General features: G+C 34.4%; 3 protein-coding genes and 1 pseudogene across 3 annotated transcripts; 1 reads left to right on the forward strand and 3 right to left on the reverse strand.

Annotated features, from left to right (window-relative positions):
* Positions 1-4,389: 4,389 nt before the first annotated feature.
* LOC120203271 (fasciclin-like arabinogalactan protein 12) lies at positions 4,390-5,143 on the reverse strand. Its single transcript, XM_039203597.1, is given in 2 exon segments — positions 4,390-4,743; positions 4,745-5,143. Coding segments are annotated over 2 exon segments (753 nt in total).
* Positions 5,144-7,173: 2,030 nt separating this feature from the next.
* LOC120203265 (non-specific lipid transfer protein GPI-anchored 2-like) lies at positions 7,174-9,676 on the forward strand. The gene is made up of 4 exons (XM_039203593.1): positions 7,174-7,555; positions 8,758-9,132; positions 9,217-9,276; positions 9,401-9,676. The coding sequence occupies exons 1-4, from the start codon at positions 7,216-7,218 to the stop codon at positions 9,517-9,519; spliced, it is 894 nt and encodes a 297-aa protein (XP_039059524.1). The 5' UTR covers positions 7,174-7,215; the 3' UTR covers positions 9,520-9,676.
* A 400-nt stretch (positions 9,677-10,076) lies between these two features.
* LOC120203264 lies at positions 10,077-13,160 on the reverse strand (annotated as a pseudogene).
* Positions 13,161-14,350: 1,190 nt separating this feature from the next.
* Positions 14,351-16,490, reverse strand: LOC120203266 (calmodulin). The gene is made up of 2 exons (XM_039203594.1): positions 16,339-16,490; positions 14,351-14,924 (listed from the first exon to the last, which is right to left on the reverse strand). Exons 1-2 carry the CDS (start codon positions 16,412-16,414, stop codon positions 14,551-14,553), a joined length of 450 nt encoding a protein of 149 aa, XP_039059525.1. The 5' UTR covers positions 16,415-16,490; the 3' UTR covers positions 14,351-14,550.
* Positions 16,491-21,626: the final 5,136 nt, after the last annotated feature.

Raw genomic sequence — 21,626 nt, forward strand, 5'->3', positions numbered from 1 at the left:
GAAAAGGCTCATTATATTCTGTCAAAGATTTACAGAAGGGTAACTTATGCGATTTCCCTTGCATACAAGCAGAACACACATTTACTGCTCCTGTTTTATTGAAAACAATACTACACAACTTCAAAACACGTTGAACAACATCAATGGATGGATGACCAAGACGCTGATGCCACAACTTCAAAGACACAGGTGACTTCGAGACGTTATTCACCACACAAGAAGGCCTCTGACCCTCACAGGGCAGCAGCTGATACAACCCGTCATCCGTGAGCCTCCCGCGAAGTAGAGTTGCTTGAGTCCGAGCATCCTTCACAAGACATTCAGAGGGATGAAACTCCATGAACACACCATTATCACGAGTGAACTGAGAAACAGATAGCAATTTTTTCTTTATGTTAGGTACATGCAACATATTCTGCAAAATCAAAGGTTTCTTACTAGAACTCAAAAAACCTTGGCCTACAAGCGTGATTGAAATTCCCTCACCATTACCCATGAGCAAGGAACTACCTCCAGTATAGGTGGTACCTGATTGAAAAACAGACAAATCATTCGTTACATGGTGAGTAGCTCCGGTGTCAGGGTACCACAAAGAATCCGCAGACAATGAGGAGCTAGAGCCCGAGGGTGTTGGGACAGTAGCAATGTAGGCTGCTGAACCAGGCGTTAAAGAGGAATGCGATGCACCATGAGAGAAGCGAGAAGCATCTGGAGGAAAACCAGGAGAAGTACAAGGAAAGGAATAGTATGCAGGAGCATACGGCGAAGGAAAATAAAATGGTGTGGGAACAAAAGATGAAGGTGGAGGCACAGAGGTTAAGGTATGAGCATACGGTTGTCTACCAGATTGTACATGCTTGGTAGAATTCTCAGCAGACGATTTTGAACCATTTCCAGTTGATGAATCTGATTCAGTCACCCATGTGTACTCCCTATCAAACCTATGATAGCATTTTTGAACTACATGCCCAAAGCGACCGCACAGATGGCATTGCGGCCGATTCGAACCTTGATGACGCCCTCGGCCTCGACCTCGATAGTTATTCGTCTGACCACGAGATGTGTGATCCTGTGACGACTCAACGGTAGAATCCAGAGATCCACGAGTGTTGACTTCAGTAGCACTGCCTTCTCTAGAACGAACAACAAGGTTAGCAGAAATACCCTCGCTCAAGAACACCTTCTGTCGAGCTTCACAGTCTAACAACATCTCAGTGAGCATATCAAGAGACAATGCTTCTCGTGATGCAATTGCAATGATGGATTCAAACTCCATTGACAACCCAGCCAACAACACACTGACATGTTCTTGTTCAGTAACCACACTGCCGGCAGCATTCAACAAGTCACAAATAGACTTGACCTTAGCAAGATATTCTCTTATAGTCAGTCCAGACTTGCGTTGGGAATGAAGATTGTGTCGGAGAGAAGAGGTCTTTGCACTGGAACGAGCACCAAAAAGTCGAGCTATAGTGTTCCATATCGACAACTCTGTTGTGAGACCAGTCAAATGAGGAAGAACCTCAGTGCTTACAGTGGTTAAAATCCAAGAAGCAAGAAGCTTATCTTGTTGACGATAAGCTGCAAAACCTGGATTTTCTTCAAGTTGACCAGCAGCATTTGCAAGAAACTCATCAGGTACAATGGAACCATCAGAAATAAATTTCAACAACCCATAACCATCAATTATCAAAGCTATCTGATGCTTCCAAAGAAGATAGGTGGACTCAGTGAGTTTAACCGTGTCATTCTTTGGTATGTGCTGAACAGCAAGCACTCCTCGCGAAGCTCCCGGACTTAAAGAGGAAGTATTTGGAGACACGTCCTCAGAAGCATGGGTGGGATCAATAGTCAAGTCAACCATGATGACCACAAAAAAAAAACAAGAAATGCTTTCTTAACACAAGACTCAAGAAAAGAACAGAGAAGAATCAAGAAGACTGCAGAAACGAAAAATAACAGCGGAAGAATCACAACCACCAGGATTGGCGAATGATACCATGACAAGATAACATTTGAGCTATCTCAAGAAACAGAGAAATGAACAAAATGAGAGATAGAACTCTCTGCAATTTCATTAATGAATCATCTGATCTCTCTTGAGCTAGAGAGTATGTATTTATACAAGAGGAATAAAACTGATTCATAACAAACTAACAGCTTGGAACTAAACAATAACAGAAAATCACATCCATGCATTCATATGCATGTGATCATAACACTATCATTCATCCTACACTCTATATCTTCAGCCTTTACTTCAGTCTTTACTTCAATATCAGATACCTTTGTTGATCTGCAATGTAATTCTCTCAATTGCTCGTCGACAATGAATGGTTATAAATTGGCTCCTCCGACAACAATGGGATCTGCAACCCTAGACCCTGGTTCTTCCATTTGTTAGACTGATACAATTGTACATGATGGCTTGGTTGGCAATACCTTCTTTGGTGAAGAAAATCCCTCGCTTCAGATATTTCTTCCAACATATCCTTCAGGTGCATCAGCACAGTCTGGTTTGAGAGATGAAGCTGATGAATCAAATGGCATCCTCACTGACCACTGGATCTCACATAGGCTTGGAGGCGGTGCAACTGGCAGCAATGGGGACTCAACAGCGACTAATGGATTGAATTCAAGGCAGCAGATGCCTTCCAGAGAGCGAGCTATGGACTCTGGTTAGTTTCCTTGCCCTTTTATCGCTGCCAACAAAATATATTATCATACACTCGTACATGAGATTTACACACATCTCATAGTTCACTGCATTGGCATTTCCTACCTCCACTCTTTTCTTGTCTTATCAAGTTTCAGGCATTTCCTTCTGCAGCTTCTCTGTTGCTTGGTATGAACGACAGTAGACATGGGAAGTCAAGTAAGCAAAGAACGGAGAGCCCTTTCTCATTTCCTCGGCAAAAAAGGTCGGTTTGACCGAGATTATATCTTTCTCTAGACTCGGACACCGACTAATTGTATTTGCTTTAATTTATGGATAAATTTAGTGGTCAACCATGCCCATTTCAGTTGAAGCATGAAATTAATTTTTTTAAAAAAGAAAGCACCGCCGGGGGAGCTGTGTTAACAATATTACCGAGGTCAATGCCGAGAAGCCTTCATACCTGTAAGTGTTGAAAGCTCGGCCTATAATTCTAGGATTAGGCAAGCAGGTATTTTACCCTAGAGTTAAAAAACACAGATGAGGTGGTTTTTGGTTTTGATTGAAATTTTACAGTTGAACTCGAATTGGGATATAGGCAGTCGGGGGAAAACAACCCACTCGAGAGTGAACACAAAAGAATCCGACCCATTTGCCCTCTTTTTTATTGGTTAGCTTTGTAAATTCACTCAAATTCATAGAGAGTTTTTTCAATCAATTTTATTGCTTTTGCTGGTCCAGCATTAATTGTAGGTTCTTCATTAGCCTCAGAAGTGGAAACACTAAACATAGAAGGTAAAAGTAGAACCCTGAAACTTATTATCCGAGTTTTTTTATATATATATAAACCTGACTTTAACCCGAATTTTTAAAAAAAATTGACTTAGGTTGAAATATGTAGAGTTTGAATTTTTTTTGCCTTGGTCGAATTATGATAAGTTTGGATTATACATAATCTTCTAATGTTTTACTATTTACGTGATGTGGAAATTTCATTTGGTTTATCATAAAATAAATTTATTTTTATATCCCAAAACAATGTTCATATAGAAACGGTTTTTTATGGGACATCATAAGCAGACAAATGAGATATATGATAAATGTAAAAACACCTAATTCAATTTTGTAAGGGGACAAAAGGAGAAATTCATTAAGAGCGAAGATAAAAAAAATTGACAAGTTGACTGAATTTGGGATCAAAATTTTAATTTATTTACTCAGTTGAAAAATACATAATGAGTGCAACTCATGTATGGAAAACAAACAGGCAACTCTCTTGCTTTTGGAAGACAAATTGAACCGAATTAGTTATCCCATTTTATCATGCCAACTACCTATATATATATATATATATATATATATATATATATATATATATATATCAATTAATTGAAATGTTTTATGCATTAATATACACATTACTTACGATAGTGATGCATAAAATCATACATATTTATGAATTATCACTTAGTATATACATTACATTTATCGCATATATATTATTTTTAAATGATTCTTTGGTTTAATTTAATTTGAATTTTAAGTTCCAAAATATTTTTGTAATTCTGTCTTACATTTATTTATTTTTATTTAGAAATGTAAAAAGGGATAAAAGAGAATAAATGAGATAAAACTCAACCATCATAGCAATGGACTCTCGTATGATGAATATACAATATAAAAACAAGATTTAATAATGATAATAACATGCATGAGATCGACCTTTGATTTTATTATAACAGTGCAGGGAATGCAATAACTATGGCAGTGATCACAAACAAACCGACATTTTTTGCCACGGTGAAGCTCACGGCTTCGGATTTATCAGCTGTGGAATCATCATCAGGACTATCGGCCACATCTTCTTCTTTCTTCTTCTTCGGCTTAGAAGGCGCCGGCGCCGGAGCCGGAGGCTGGGGATCAAATATCTGCAGAGGCTGAAGAACATTATCGATTTGATAAACGGCAAGCTGACCGTCGGTGAATACGGTGCCGGAAACGCTGGTGTTGGTCAGCCCCGAGGTAATGTTGACAGTGTTTCCGGTGGTGGTGACGTTGAGTGGGAACTTTCCGTCGCCGCTGTCCCCCCGCTTGCGTTCTCAAAGGGTTGCTAATGGTCTGAAACTGGGTGGAAGATAGGTACGTTGGAATGATATGGAACTGGACCAGCTCCACTTTCTGCTCATCGGAGAGGGAGTTCAAAGTGCCTGATTTCAAGGTGGAAAAGGCACTGTCGCTGGGCGCAAAGATGGTGATGCCATTGTTGGTGTTGTTGAGCTGGCCGAGGAGCTGGTTCGAGACCTGGGTCGCTTTCATAAGTCGGATGAAGATGGTGAATTGGCCAGCTTTTTCAAGGATTTTGGTGACGTTTGTTGGACCGGAAGCCGTCGGAGCTAATGCAGGTGCCGTTGATGGAGCTTGGGCTAAGGTTAATGTTAAAAATCTTGAGCAGTAATAGAAGAAGACGACGACGACGAGCTTCATCATCTTCCACTACAAAACACAAATGTTCTACTTTATAACAAGAGAAATGGGAGGGTATTTATTAAGGGGGATTTTGATATTAAAATGGGTAATACAACGGATGTCACTCATCCATGCTTTAATGATTGTTTGGTATCTCATTTTTTAAAATTTATTAAAATAATTATTATATTTATCTGATTATTATAAAATAGTCACTAAAATATCAAAATAAGTAAAAATATATAATAAATTTACAATAATTCGATAAATTTATTGACTATTTTATAATTTTTAAAAATTAAAACAATCAAACGACCATTTGATCATAGTTTAGTGACTTATAGTACATTTTATCCTATTAAAATTAGGTAAAATGTGCAATTTTCGTTTCTTTTTTCATTTTCTCTTATTGGGAAGGTTGGAATGGATATAAATTGATAACATTGTTTCCGCAACTCTATTGCTTGGAAAAGTAGGAAAAAAACTTGTACATCTCATTTCCCAAATAATATGATATATTAAATTTTATATAATATGTCAGAGATTTTGTATGTATACTATATTAGATACGATTTCGATAAAAAAATATGATTAGGTCATAATATTTTTTCTCTTACCATTAGATACATTAGACATCGAATTATGTTCAAATGATTGTTTTGATTATTAAATTATTTAAAATTATCATTAAATTTATCAAATTATTAAAGAATGATCACAATAAAATTATAATAATTGTAAAATTTTGATAAATTCAATTATCATTTTATAATAATTAGATGAATTTAATGAGTATTTTATAACTATTTGGTAAATTTAATGATCATTCTATAACTTGATTTAATATGGAAAATTTTAAAAGTTGAAATAAACAACAAAAAAATTTGAAAACTAAAATGATCTTTTTGACAAATTTGAGGGTTAAAAATATCATTAAGCCTTGATTCTACCTGTATTTTGGGCAAAAGTACTTTGGTTTTGATTGCCATATTGTACCTTAATAAAGAAACTAAAATAAAGGGGTGGTTCCGCTGAGAATTTTGATGGAAAATGGGGTAAAAGGACAAAAATACAGAAGCGAAAAAACAACAATAAGAAAGAAATAAGCACCAAAAACATTAGACATTGGGACCGATTCACTCATTTCGAAATGTACAGGGATTAATTTGTCCATTTCTTATGTAGAAGGAACAAAATGTAATTTAAGATATATTTATGGTATTTTCACGTGAAAATGGATGTTGGTTTGTAAGTAAATGGGACATTGGGCTGCCCCCTTCCTTCGTTTCGTAATAGCTTGGATCCGATTTTGTGACAATGCAAACACATGGGTTTTTACAAATTGTCGCTGCAATGGCCTGCCTCATCATCAGCTCTCCCGTTTTTACAAATGGTCTGTTTTTTCTCTTCTTATTCTCAGTTAAATTTTCTTTAAAATATCATCCAAATTCAAATTACATTTTGATTTTATTATAGTCACAATATAATTATAATATATTTATTTTTATATTCAATTCTTTATCGTTTAAATTTAATAAAATAAAATTAATAATCTCTAAAATAAGTGGTTAAAATTTTTTAGTTGACATCTCCTTTTCTTTTAAGTCGTGGGTTCAATACCACTAAGAGCAAAATTATTATTTCCTTCTAAGTAAGAATTGTTCAGAAAAAAAATGAAGAAAATAAAACTTTGATACCAATGAGTCAAAGAAAATTTAAGAGACTTTTGCATAAATTTATCTATAAAACTTAAACATTTAAAGGTTATATGATAAAAAATTAAATAATAAAAAAAGAGTAAAATGATTAAAACAGAAACATAATCAATCAATCTATCTATATATATATATATATATGAGTGTGTATAGACAGGAAGCTGAGCTTTAAAATGTTTGAACTTAATTATAGCTGGGAGATAGAGAAAAACTTAGTTGGCGGTTGCAATAAATTGAATTAAATTTGGCTTGACATTACTCGGAGCTTTCAAATTCCGAACTAACACTCTTGGATAATAATATATACACCTCTCTCTCTCTGTCTATCGCACACACCGTCTTAAAATCTTTTGTGAATCTGAGTGTTTTCCGAAAAAAATGAATCACATCGTTGCCGCCATCCTTGTAATAGCATTCTGCAGCGCCAAGCTGACGTGGGCACAGGCACCGGCGCCGACGCCGACTCCGGACTGCATGACGAACTTGTTCAACTTGTCGGATTGTTTGTCGTACGTGACGGCCGGAAGCAACCTGACGAAGCCGGACAAACCTTGCTGTCCGGAGTTGGCTGGGCTAGTGGAGAGCAGCCCTCAGTGTCTGTGCTATCTATTGGATAAGAACAAGACGGCCAGTTATGGGTTCAACATCGATATGGATAGAGCTCTTAAGCTGCCTAATGTTTGCCATGTCTCCACTCCTTCCGTTAGCCTCTGCTCTGGTACTTCCTTCACCTTTCTTTACTCATTAAATATCGGTTTACATCTAATGTGGCATATATTTCAAGCTGTATTATGTAAGATAATAGGCGTGATTTTATATTATGAATGAATTTTTAAAAGATTTTTAAAAAAAATTATTAATAAAAAAAGTAAAATACATAATAATTTAAAAAAATTAAGAGACCAACCTTTAATCTTTCCTCAATTCATCTTGCTACTATGTATATTTATTTTATTTTAATTAACATACACATTAGGTTCGGGTTGTCATGTTTCTAACCTAATTTACGTACTTTAAATATATTTCGTATAAAACTTGGTCGGTTTATTTAATATTCAAGCTAATTGATTTTATTGACATAAGAATGTGATATTGTATCAAATTTTAAGTCTAAATAAGAATATATTTTGAAATTTGTTAACAGTTTAATCATATATTAATTCTATCCAATTAAATGAAATTTAAAAAATGATTATCGCATCAACTGTTTAACATATTTTAAATAATTAAAGATTTTAATATATTAGATTTTGGTTAAGCTCAAGCCATAGTTTATAGATGTTTGATACGTATATTTTTTAATATTTAAATTGGATAATTTGGGTGACGAGGAATTGGTTCCCTCTCATTGAATAGATTAGGTGGGCATTTAAGATTTCTCGGTTTGTTCTCAACTAACTTTTAACTTCTGTCCTTTTACCAAATAAATGAATCACGTGCTCACTGTCCATTTATTTAAATTTTTTTTGGGGTGCATGGATTTTAATTTAATTTATCGATTCACATAGTTTAAATTTGACACACACATATATATTTTATTTTTGTTTGATAAAAAGAAAACCTAATTAATATATATATATATATTATTGTAATTAGAGTTAAATATATAAATGATTATATTGTTATTTCATTTTGGATAGACTCTTATCAGATATTTTTTTTATCTTAAATTCGAATTTACTCTAATCCAACCTTATTATTTAGAAAATTTCGAATGCAACATACTGTAAACACGATTTTTTTTATATAAAAAAAACTAATGTTACAAAATCAAATCAAGTTCGAGTTTAATGTTAATGTTATTTAGATGCACTATCTTTACTCTTATTTGATACTTAGAACAAGTATTATTGATGTAAAAAGAGCATACAATGACTTGAAAACAAACTTCAACATATTTATTTCCTTGAGTTCCTACAGTTATCAATGGTGCTCCAACCGCAGTTCCAACTCCAAGCACTGAAGGATCTACTACATCACCGGCATCTGAGCCAGCAGGGGCAGTTGCATTTGGACCGTCGCCGGCCGCTGAGGCACCGACACCGGACTGTATGACAAATTTGTTGAACTTGTCGGATTGTTTGTCGTACGTGGTGGCCGGAAGCAATCTGACAAAGCCGGACAAGCCTTGCTGTCCGGAGCTGGCGGGGCTTGTGGAGAGCAGCCCCCAGTGTCTGTGCTATCTGTTGGATAAGAACAAGACAGCCAGTTATGGGTTCAACATTGATATGGACAGAGCTCTTAAGCTGCCTAAAGTTTGCCATGTCTCAACTCCTCCCGTTAGCCTATGCTCGGGTAACTGTGTTACAGTTTTAAATACGCAATATCTTTCGATTAAAGAATTTAAATTTAAATGTTTATTTTCTTAAATTGCTACAGTTGTTAACGGCGGTCCAACCGGAGCACCAACCCCAAGCCCTAAAGGATCTATATCTCCAGGTAATTCATTTTATTTCTTCACTAGCAAGTATTTGTTTTGTAATAAGTGTGTTTAAATTTTAATATATTAATTATCTATTTTACAAAAATTTAAATTTTATCATGTTGGTATTATTTTCATCAGGATTTGCCCAAGAATTAGCTCCAGGCCCTTCAAGTGGAAACACCAAGGGTGCTTCGAACATTGCAATCCCTGGTCCAGCTTCCCTCCTTGCCTTTCTTCCCATGTTGTTTGGGATTTAAAACTCTAATTTTACATTCTTAATAATCATTTATTATATATTTAAGACTATTATTTGATGTAAGGGTAGTAGAACAAAAGTTTTCTTATGAGTGAAATTAATTTGAATCAAATGTTTTTTATATTTATTTAAAAAATAAAAGAGAAATAACTTGAATATTTGTCACTATTTTAATATCGTTTGCGATTTTTTTTAGTGTAGATGCTATATTTATATATGTTTCGTATTTTTAGATTATTATTTGATGCATTTGTCAATAAATTAAATGATTTCACAAATACTATTACCTCATTTATTTTCTTTATAAACCCAAGTGCACTCGTATAAATTTATCTTAGCTTGTAAATATAATAGATTAACAGTTGTTATCTCCAGCATCAAAATGACGAAACTTGTTAGCAATGTCGTGAGCACAACACTGGGACCAAGTCATTTTTTCCCTACCAACAATTATAAAGGCTTATCAAATATTCACAATACACAACTCACCAACTATACAAAATTCCATTTACTCATATTGAACGAACAGGTACATGATCAAATTCAAATGCATTTACAACTTAAGATCAGCAATCATGTTCTTTGCCTCACCCACCTCCCATTGGTATCCACACCATCTGAAAGTTGTGCCCACGCATTCTTATTTTCCCACCGATGCTACCATACTCCTCGCAACCTGCAACGGTTTTCAGGAGCTCTGACTGAAGCGAAGGGCAGTTCTCTTTTAGGTACTCAAAGCCATCTGATCGCATGACAGCTGCTATAACAACACGCGTTAGAGACTGGCATCGTAAATCATTATTGATTTTGATATTATCTATCTATCTATTATGCTCCTGGAAAATCCAGAAATATTCTAAGAACAAACTAAAAGATGTTAATCCTACTCTAACAAGAATAACCCCTAAAGCATCATATCATTTGTGAGAGTACAGATTTAGAGCATTCTCTGAAAGAAGGTCAAATTCATAAATCATGATCAGAGAATAAGAAGTTTGCACATGAAAACTGCGAAGCCTTAGCACATGGCCGAGCTCTCTAGAGTACCTATTACCCAATCCACAACTTTACTAAAGACACAGAACGAGAACATCACAACATAAGACATGACTCTGTTCCCGTCAGGCCACATACCAAAAGCAAAAAAAAAAAACTAATAATTTTTACTTTGGTAATTTAACTATATCAAAACTTTTCTCGGTCATTTTGGCGCCCCCAGATCCTTTAAATATATAAAAATGATAAAACAATTGAACATTGACAGTTCTCACAATGCTTATCTATGTTTATGGTTGGCTATGAATCATTTTCCTCCAAAACTGTATTAATGCCTGGTTAAAACAGTCTATTATAATTCAAACACTAGAGTTTTGGCCAACAAGCCCTAATAATGACACAAATTCATTGTCACCCCAAGAGGAAGCATATACAACCATAGAGTCTCAAGTGTCCAACAGATAAAACTAGAATATAACTCGATGAATTCAACCACCAAATAGATACATCAGCCTGCACCATTCAGGGTAAGTAACCAATGTAGAATTACCTTGCTTACCTTTTTCAAATCCTGAATCCATTCATCTCAACATACAAAAGATAAAAAATTTATAGTCCAGACCAATCATAATCTGTAATCATAGCTATGTGCCTAATGCATTATCCTCACACATATTGCAGTTGCAGAGAAGTAACAAGATCAAACCATTAGCAGTTCTATGTTTAAATAACTATTAGTTTCACTACACTTTTTACACTAATTGATGAGTTCATAGGGTAAATGCATGTCAAAAGAAAATGTATGAAGTGGAAGAAGGTTAACTGACCTGCAAGGTTTTCAGCAGCAAATCTGAGACAAACAGCTTTTAATTCCATAGCATGATATTCATTGGCCAAGGCTAGAATTTTGGCAACAGAATTTACAGATATATTCTTGCAGAGACGGGACTCACACATTAATTTTAGTCTCTCCAGACAATACCTATCAGCTGCTGCTAACAATTTAGCTATTAGTGTTTCAGATACTGATGATTCAGAGGCAGAACTAGAACCAGCACTCTCAGCGTCTTCCAAAAGAGTGTCTCTGTAAATAAAGTGCAACAAAGCCTGTTTGACACATAACCAAAAAAAGGTAATGATAATGACTACAAAAATAACATCCAAAAAACAGGAATCAGATTAAGCCCTTAGAGGAAAGCCATAAAGAAAGACGTGAAAGGTTTTACCTTAAAAACCTTAGGTTCTAAACTGGTGATAACTATCTCTTTCATTTCTCGATCCGCCCCATCAAAAAATTCAGATCGAAAAACAGAGGATCTAGCAGCCAATACCAACTTATGAGAATGAAATTTTTCTCCAGCCACATCAAATGTAATATCTGAACCTTTCATATCTTCCAGCAGCATACCAAAATGTGTTCCTATATCCGACTATAGCACCTGAATTATGTGTAGCCGTGAACAATCTACTGCTGAAACTACAACTCCAACTGTACAATTTATTTTCAAGCAGTCATCCTTGAGGTAATCTGATGTTTCAAGTAAAGCTCTTCTGAAGAAACGCTTGTATCCCCTAGATTAATGAGAACATGGGAGAAATAATATCAATTTAAGTCTGGTCAACAATTTAAGTAGACCATCCGAAGATTTTGTTCTATTAGATAAAGCCCAACATTATAATCAGAACTGCATACAACCAGACAGCCAAAAGTCAATAAATATAGCATTTTGGAAACACAGAAATTCTTCTACAGCTAAACACCAAGTTCCCACCGTAGCAATCATCACACTTAATCAAGTTTCAAATTGATATCAAAAGCTAGTTAATATGTATATAGTTCCCACATAAAAAGTCTCCTACTTCTTCCAGTGGCAAAGAATATAAGAAGCTCTTATTTCCGTATAAAAGATGTACATCAAGAGATATTCAAGACCCTGTGACCTTGAAGACATCTTTTCCTTCAAAAATTTAACAGATACAGTAACGTATGAACCATGTAATTGTTGCTTCGCTACAACGAGCATTTTTCACAAATTAAAATAAAAAAGTGTAGTCTTTCTTTCATACAGAAAGATTCATTCATTTTCAATCAATTACATTATGTCATCTTCTACCAATCCCTTCTTCCGCACCATGTATAATGTATTCATTTGATTCTAAACATTCCATCAAAGAAAATTAAAAGATAAAAAAAAGAAAACACCTACCACATACTGCCGCGATATTTGAGGGTATAAGGCCCACTGTCAAGGGACCGATCGAAATAGCTATGAACCTTATGCTTCCCTTTACCGCTCTGATCCACAAGCGTCAGCTCGAACAAGGCCCTAACATCGGTGCCTTCGCTAGCCAATGCAATGAAGACGGGACGTAAGTGGAACTATCTTCGGGGTTTTTACCGTCGGGGTAAAAGTAAATGGCCCACTGGTAGCCGCCCACAGTGAAATTGTCGCTCGCAATGCGCTTCCCCACGCCCATCCCTTTAGCTAAGCTGTAACCCTGGATCACGAACCTGTGTGAACCATTCACCGTCTCCGTCACTGAACGGGAGCTGGTCGGAGATATAAGCGGGCTCTGCTCAGCCTTCAGCGTCACCGCCGGCGATGTTGCTCTGTTTGTCATTGGGAAGGTTCTTTTATGATTCAGGGTTTTGGAATCGATGAATTGAGGAAGTATCCGATCGGAAGTTTAGAAAATTTTAGATTTTCCTTTAATCTTGATTCTTCTTTGTATCTTGATTTTACTTCAAAACAAAATACAAATATATAAAAAAAAGAATAAATAAAGTTCAAATTTCTATGTCATTCCGTTTATATATAAATATATACTCCTTTTTCTACTTCTCTTCTTAATGTAAATTACAATTTTGACTCAGCTCTCTTTTTTTTTTCTGACAAATGACCCGTCTTTTTATATTTAAAAATATATTTTATATAATTAATATTTCATTTACGTAAGTGATGCATGTTAAGTTTTGAACAATTTGTTTTAATAATTTACTTAATTTAGTAAAATTACAATCATTAAATATATATATAATGGTAAAAATATTTTCAACTCTATAATATAGATATTAAATTTATTTCAGAAATAAACATAATTAAATTCAACAACCAAATTAAAATGATAATGATAAAAAAAAATTAAAAAGATACATAAAATTATTTTAATTTAAATGAGTGTAATTGATACACTTACATGTAAAATTAAAATTAATTTATGTAATTTTATATTTATTCATAAATTTATATTTTCGTTTTAAATTATAGTTATATTTACACCCATTTTACATTATAAAATTACGCAATTATCATTATATAACTATAATAAATTTTGATTTGATGCTTAAATTATAGATATATTTTCATTTTTAATTTTAAATAGTTTTTATTTTATTTTAATACTTAAATTATCATATTTGTCCTATATCATTGTGAACGTGGAAAAACTAATTAAAAATTATTATTCAAAGAAAATAATTGAATTTAATTTTGGCATGACCTTTTATTATTTCAAGTTTTCAACTACAACTTAAGGTAGCAAACTTATATTTTAAATTTTAAAGATTTTGTAAATTGAATAATAAAACATTAAAAAAACAACATTAATTATATTTTAAATACATAGATATGTTGAATAACTCTTTAATAATTATTTTGAAATTCTGAATTTGATACAAGGTGTATTATGTTATCATTTACATAGTAAATTAAATTTAAATCTAAATTCTAAAATCTGAAATTTTCAAATGCAGAATTAAAATTTCCTTAAAAAAAACTAAAAATGGATTGGAACAATACAGAAGAAACATTGAATGTTTTTTCTGTTTTCAAATAGTCGGAAGAACACCAAATGTAAATGGTTAATACTAAAGAACAAAACAGGGCAAATGTAAACACGAAATCCACAACCAAAAACTAGTACAATAAAAACATAGATATCCTACTGAAAAAATATAAATCTTAGCAAATTGATCTGCCCTGTTCTTTTCAATCTTCACCAGTTTCAGATCTCGATTATGGTTAGATGGAGACTCTTACTTGGCCATCATGACTTTGACGAACTCCTCATAGTTTATCTGTCCATCACCATCGACATCGGCTTCACGGATCATCTCATCAACTTCCTCATCTGTAAGCTTCTCACCAAGATTTGTCATGACATGACGAAGCTCCGCAGCGGATATGAAACCATTCTGGTCCTTGTCAAACACCCTGAACGCCTCTTTGAGTTCCTCTTCTGAATCAGTATCCTTCATCTTCCTTGCCATCAGGTTAAGGAATTCAGGAAAATCGATGGTCCCATTCCCATCGGCATCAACTTCATTAATCATATCTTGCAGTTCTGCCTCAGTAGGGTTCTGGCCAAGTGATCGCATTACAGTTCCCAGCTCCTTAGTAGTAATGCACCCTGCAGCAAGGATAAGAATAAATGCAACAAACAAATACTACAATATTGGCACTGAAACAATCAACACCGCTAAATACATTCAGGCAGGGGAGAAGATGAACAGTTACTGGCAGAAAGGCACGTAATTCTATGCTACTCTGGCTTGAGTAAATATCAGAAATGTGACCAGCGCAGATACATTCATTTTTTCTATGTTTCTTCCATGTATCGAGGATTATCAGAGATCCATATTCAGTTACCCGTGCCCAAATATGAATTGCACACAAGCACCAGACATGGATACTTCGGGGGTGGGGGGAGAAGAGTGGAGCAACATAACAATAAAATTTCAAGTTAAAAGATGGTTGATGATTTTCTAACTTCTATATGCTGTAAGTGTCTGCCAAGATACTTCACAAAGACTTACATGGCCAAGCAAGATAATAAACTTGTTTTCAATGTGCCAAAAGAATATCAAGCAGCAATGGATTAAGTATCAAGTCACCAGCACAACACCAAAAGTTTCAAAGTGAACAGGCATCCAAAATTTGATGGTTCGTGGACTAGATAATAAATACAAAACAAGTAATTGCTCAAAAAAGTATACATGTTATCCCTATCATAGAAGAATTCCATAACCTTAAAGTGTCATAAGACGTTATATTGTTATATTTTTTTGATTAGGATAACAGATCACAAAAAAAAAAAAAAACTATTCCGGAGTTTTAAATTTTCATGACTATTAACCTATAGAATCATCATGGATTCGTACGTATCAAGCTTCAAGCAAACTAAATAGACATGTAGAGGTCGATTTTCAAGATGGAACAATGAGTCAATGACTTTACCATTAATACCCATGTACAATAAAATACTAATAAAGACAACATATTTCAGTATACGTTGAAAATAATGGTTCAGTTAAAGGGAATCAAGAAGCTTCACTAATAAGATTAAAATCACACACAAGAAAACGGAACGATTAATCATATGACTGCCAAAAATCAAATAAAATCTCAAACATGAAGTATGCTACAAATCACCAAATAAAAGGACATAATCCTAAGCATAACAACTAAATAAATGAAATCAAGTAGACGACCGATGAAGGTCAACAATAATGACAATGAAAGAGAGCAAGAAACACTAAAAGCAATACAAAAATCAAAATAAACGAAATCAAAAAAGAAGATGAAAAGGCTCATAAATTCATAATGAGGTAACTTAGGCACGTCACATCAATCGAATCGCAAAAGAAAACGATCACAAAATGAAACCAGAGAAAAAGGAACAGATATCGAATTATGCATCGAAAAAGATAACGATGATTCGATCTGCGAATCGGAGCTGAATCGAGTGAAGAAATTCACTATAACATTGTTATTTTTTTCAAAAAAAGCGTCGAGAAGTAAATTAAAAGAGAAAGATAAGGGACCATCGCCGTCCTTGTCAAATAGGCTAAAGGCCTCTTTGAATTCAGATATCTGTTCGTCGGTAAGCTGATCAGCCATTTTTCTTTCTTCTTTCTCGTAAAGATGGTGTTTGGAGATAGAGAAAATTCGCGGAGGAAACTGAAGGAGGTTGAATGTGGAGAAATGGAGATGGCAGGACTTTTATAAAGGGCCCAAAGTTAGGCCCAACACAAATTAAGGCCTCTAATCGTCTCTCATCCGCAAGCTTTTGATTCGTTTGAAAAGCGACAATCGCCTTCCCTAGACACAAAAATATCTGATATTGGTTTTAATCCCTTATTATTTTGAAATTTAAGATTCGACCCTTTAGCTTTCAATTTGATATAACTTAAAAAAATATATTTAAATTTATAATGTTTATTATTATCAAAATAACAATATAAATAATAATTGAGATGTACGCTTATAATCGATATTACTACACTGGTGACAGCTTCAGTCATTATTCATAAATTATTGATAAAAAATAGTGACAAATATATGAATGGGTCAAATATTACTACACTGGTAAGTTAATGTTGATCTAAATTAAATTAACTATGCAAAGAATATAATCGAGATTAATTACGTAGAACAAAGCACTTGTCAACCAATTGAAGCAAACATGTCCTGTTAAATCATACTTAAAATCTAGAGCTAAATCGCATACATTTTACAGAAAAATATAAATCCAAAACGTATAGTTTCGACCTTCACTGGTTCTCACAAAACTTTGTCCACACGTAAGATTAACAGATTAATTAGATGAGATGAAGAAAAGCAAATCAAAGCAAAAGGAGGAGTGGCACATGATGGCACGTGCAATGAAAGACACAAATCATGAATCTACAACCTAGTAACTTAAAATAATGGGTAAATTATAAATTTCATTTTAATTTTGTTTATCTTTTGTCATTTTAAAAAATAAATTATATTTTGATAATTTATATCATCGATTTGATCATCGAATTGTTAATAAGTTAAAAATAATTAATTTTTAATTTATTCTTTAAATTTTAAATAACATATCGAATTGACTTTATAATTTGATTAAAGTCTTATATTGTAACACCCCAAACCGATGCGGGTAGCCCGATCCGATTCGGGAAGTCACATTAGGGCCACCGGAGCGACCCACCGTAAAAATAGCGGAAATTTTAAAACTTTTTATCAGAACATGTAAACTTATAAAATCATTTATCACTATTTAAAAATAAAACAGATTTCCAAACTCGTATATAAATCAAAATACAATTACATGCCCCCTAATCACAAGTACCATACTCTGCAACCACGCCGGAAGAACTCCCTTACTGAAGTCGATAGATGCACTGGTACAATTGTTTTAACCTGAAAAGGTGAGTAATAGAGTGAGCTTTGGAAAGCTCAGTAATACAGAACTACCAGATGATGCTACATGACATGTAGATAAATGGAAAGCCATATAATTTCCTTATTGAATCATATGTATACCAGCTTGCAGAATAATTTGGGGTTCCCTTAGAAGTTCATCGAGTAGAAGCCATGAATCTCAGTTCATAAGAAACCTTTCAAAGTATGACATTTTCAGGAGATCGAATAGGATGTCTAGTGTGTTCCAACAGTATAATAAAATCATAATAGGTACAAATCATAGTCCAGTAAATCTCACAATTTCGTAAAAGAGTTTAACTTTTGAAAATCATAGTTTAAACCCTTTTCTGGTACACCATCAGTAGTTCCCAAAATTATTTTCCATATAGTTTACTTTATGCACATAGCAAAAAGAAAGCCGACTTAAGGATAGGCTATGAAGCTTGTATCCTTAAGCCCAAGTCAATAAGTCCATATAGCTTATCCTAAGCACACAGCAAAGGAAAGCCGACCTAATGAAACATCTTGGGGCCCTCAAGAGTCACATTAGGCCCATTTAGCTTGATCAGTGCTATTCCATCGTAATTCAATTCCAAAATTCAATTGCACCGTGACGTAAATTCCATAAATTCAAAACATGGTAATCATATACCATTTCAAAACAAAAATTAGATAGCAGCCATATTCCATAAATTATAACATTAAATTGGTGCATCCATAAAACAATAACCAATGAATTCGATGTACCACATATTAAAACCAATAAAACAGTTCAGTAATAAGTAAGGAACACACTAGAGAATCCAAGTATTTTCAGAGGCCATTGTAGTTATCATTTTGGATAACATGAAACTTATGAAATTTGAACGAATTCCTGGAACAAGGTCCTATTGAGGAGAATCGATTACTAACCGATCTAGCCAGACATTTAATGTTGATACATTAGAATCCCACTATATTTTCGTGTGCTTTAGGAAAACGTTCAGGAACCTTTATACATAATAATTCTAAATTCAGATTTACTGCGAGTGATTCCATTACCCAAACAATCAGGGGTATTTAGGAATATACTTTAAATTCATAGGATTTCAGCCCAATTGAACCAAATGAGATATTCAGAATCTTTTCCATCTGCGTTACTTGTTTTTTTTTCAAACATGACCGAAGTGATTTTAGATGAAATATAGAATCGAAGATTCAAGTCATTTACAATCTACGACTATCGATCATATTATCAAACAACTCGAGTTACACAACTCTCAACTGATGCATGTCAACAAGTCAATTCATTATCCTTCCAGTGTATTCACTCTTTAATATCATAGTGCAGATCCATAGATCATCCCCATAATCATCACTGAATAAATCTTCCAACGGTCTTTATTTCATTTCCACGTTTCAACAATATCAGGAAATACTGACGTACTTGATCCATGGCTCATAACCCATAATGACAATTCATCATGTAAGTTCAACAGTGTTTCCAAACTCATCAAATCACCTATTTAATCCTTAGTCATTGATGTTACTTAGTTCGTTTGGTAAGCAAGTCTATCCCGATTACTTTAAAGTTTTCCAGAATAATTCAGACGTTTCTGAATTTCAAATACACGTTGTACTTCATTTCATTTCAATTTATTCATATAATAAAGTCATTCTGGTATTCGTGGTTGATTTGACTAACGACTACCCACTTATTAGTACTGTATGCGCTCTAGAGTTGAGCTGCGCCAAGTACTTCCAGAATTATCATCGATCCAAATTTGAGAAGATGAACAAACATTCAAGTGATACTTATATCATTCAGGTAATGATATAGTACTAACGTTGGTTAATCACTTAAGTTGCGTTCCACAACTTTTACTGGTAGCACAACATCCATGTTTATTTGGATTTCTTAATTAATCCAAGACATTTACTTATTCTAGGTCATAAGGGCATTTTGGTTATTTTGGTGCTTAACATTTTTTCTATTCATTTCAAAGCTTGAGTATATCCATTCATTCCTGAGCTTGGTGACATTCTTGAGTCATTTCCATTCCAGGGGTAATTTGTTCATTTTATAATTCTAGAATATTTCAATCATTTCTTTCCATCCGGTCTTATTATTTAATTCAATCTTATCATTTACTTCAGTCCTTTCGTACAATTCTGTCAGCAGAATACCTCCGATAAATTACTCTTCAAGTATTTACTCCTTATTCGAATATTTTCGGGTCAAGTGTCTTCTCAGATTTTACAAACGAAATATTATAAATTTTTCTGTACAAAGACAGGATCTTAACAATTAAATTCGTACTTAATCGAGTTAAGTACAAATCCTCAAAGTACTCTCTCATTCAGGGTCAATTCAGACTATTTTATCTCTCAAGGGCATTTTCGTAATTTCTTAACCAGATAATTTCAATATTAGCTCTTAACGAAAATAATTATAATTTAGAGATCCTATGATCAATTGCTTTCCCGAACATTCTTTGATTTTGAAATGATTCCTTCACAAACTCTCATAGGATTAAAACCGGTTATCCATAATTTCCAAATAAAACTAACATTTCTTATGCACATCAGTAGTTATATCGGATCAATATGTCTTTTTAGAGTTATTAACCAACTTCCAGGGGCAATTCTTATCATTTTCCAACATAAGGGTAATTTCGTAATTTTACCATATCGGAGTATTCTCATAATTTTTCATCCAAGTATCTTTAACATTTAACCATTGATGATATAAAATATAAGTTACAAATCCAGAGCTGATTTCTTTATCACCAATCACAAACTTGTAATTTAATTCTAACAATTATCAATCTCTTATCTTAGTCATTCGATCCGTATTCAGTTACAGAATTTCTACCACATTCATATCGAGTGAATAAATTATTCAACTCCACAAAAGTGACAAACATTATCTTATTCATGCATTTACCAATATCAACATGTTCCATAAAGCATAAAGAGGTAGTAAAGTATTACCTCGATTTCCGTGCAATACCGATCGACCATAAAAATTCCATTCGAATGCCTTTGATCTTCAATTCAACTTCAAATAATTCCTCAGATACATATCAACATAAATTATATCAGAACCGGAGCTTAATTGCGATAAACGGATCAAATCGGGTGATAAATCAGTGAAATACGGCTTACCGGGTTTGAATTTGGCGAAACGGACTTCGGATTCGGATTCAGGACGTCGAAAGCATAAAATGTGACTTTTCGGAAATTTGGAATTTTCAGTCAAAATCAAAGTCAACGGGTTTGACTGGATATTTCGAGGCCTTCGGGTTCTAATTTCGAAAAACGAACAGCGGAATCGGATTTGGAACGTCGAAAAATGTCAGGATAGGTATACTCGGTCGAAGTCAAAGGTCGTTTAATGCCCGGTCAAAGCCAGTCAAAGTTTTGGTCAACAGTGGTCAACGGTCAACGGGTCAACGGGTCGAGTCAACGGGTCGGGTAAACGGGTCGGGTCGGTAAACGGGTCGGGTCGGGTTGTGACCGGTCAAACCGGTCAACTATGCACCAAAACCGGTCAAACCAGTCATTTTTTTCTTCCCCACGCGCAGTGGCGGCGCGTGAACAGTGCTAAAATCCCGGAAAAATTTCTAAAAATTATTTTGAGCGATTTCGAGATACTTACAAAGCTCGGTTCACAATTTTGAACGGCGGAGAGCTCGATTTCAACAAATCGGAAACTTTGACCTTTCACCTCCTCACGCGCCGCCGTCGACGGAGACCAAGGATGACACCGGCAAACTCGGAACGATGCAACGAACACGATGGTGCGGGAGGTTTGAGGGGTTTTGTTCCTCGATTGACAATGAACACGATGGTGGTTTCGGATCGTCGTTTGGAGGTCGGACGGCGAGTAGATCGGAGTTGGAAGTTGGGTTGTTGGAGAAGAGAAATCTGGAAAATA

This window comes from Hibiscus syriacus, unplaced genomic scaffold, assembly GCF_006381635.1.
Source record: "Hibiscus syriacus cultivar Baekdansim isolate YM2019G1 unplaced genomic scaffold, ASM638163v2 tig00009547_pilon, whole genome shotgun sequence".
Lineage (NCBI taxonomy): Eukaryota > Viridiplantae > Streptophyta > Magnoliopsida > Malvales > Malvaceae > Hibiscus > Hibiscus syriacus.

Excerpts from the sequence above, each read along its gene's own strand:
- LOC120203265 (XM_039203593.1), top strand. The coding sequence starts at position 7,216 with ATGAATCACATCGTTGCCGCCATCCTTGTAATAGCATTCTGCAGCGCC. Across the intron at positions 7,556-8,757 it reads TTCCGTTAGCCTCTGCTCTG|TTATCAATGGTGCTCCAACC; the intron begins GTACTTCCTTCA and ends GAGTTCCTACAG. Across the intron at positions 9,277-9,400 it reads TAAAGGATCTATATCTCCAG|GATTTGCCCAAGAATTAGCT; the intron begins GTAATTCATTTT and ends TATTTTCATCAG.
- LOC120203266 (XM_039203594.1), bottom strand. The coding sequence starts at position 16,414 with ATGGCTGATCAGCTTACCGACGAACAGATATCTGAATTCAAAGAGGCC. Across the intron at positions 14,925-16,338 it reads ATTTGACAAGGACGGCGATG|GGTGCATTACTACTAAGGAG; the intron begins GTCCCTTATCTT and ends TCCTTGCTGCAG.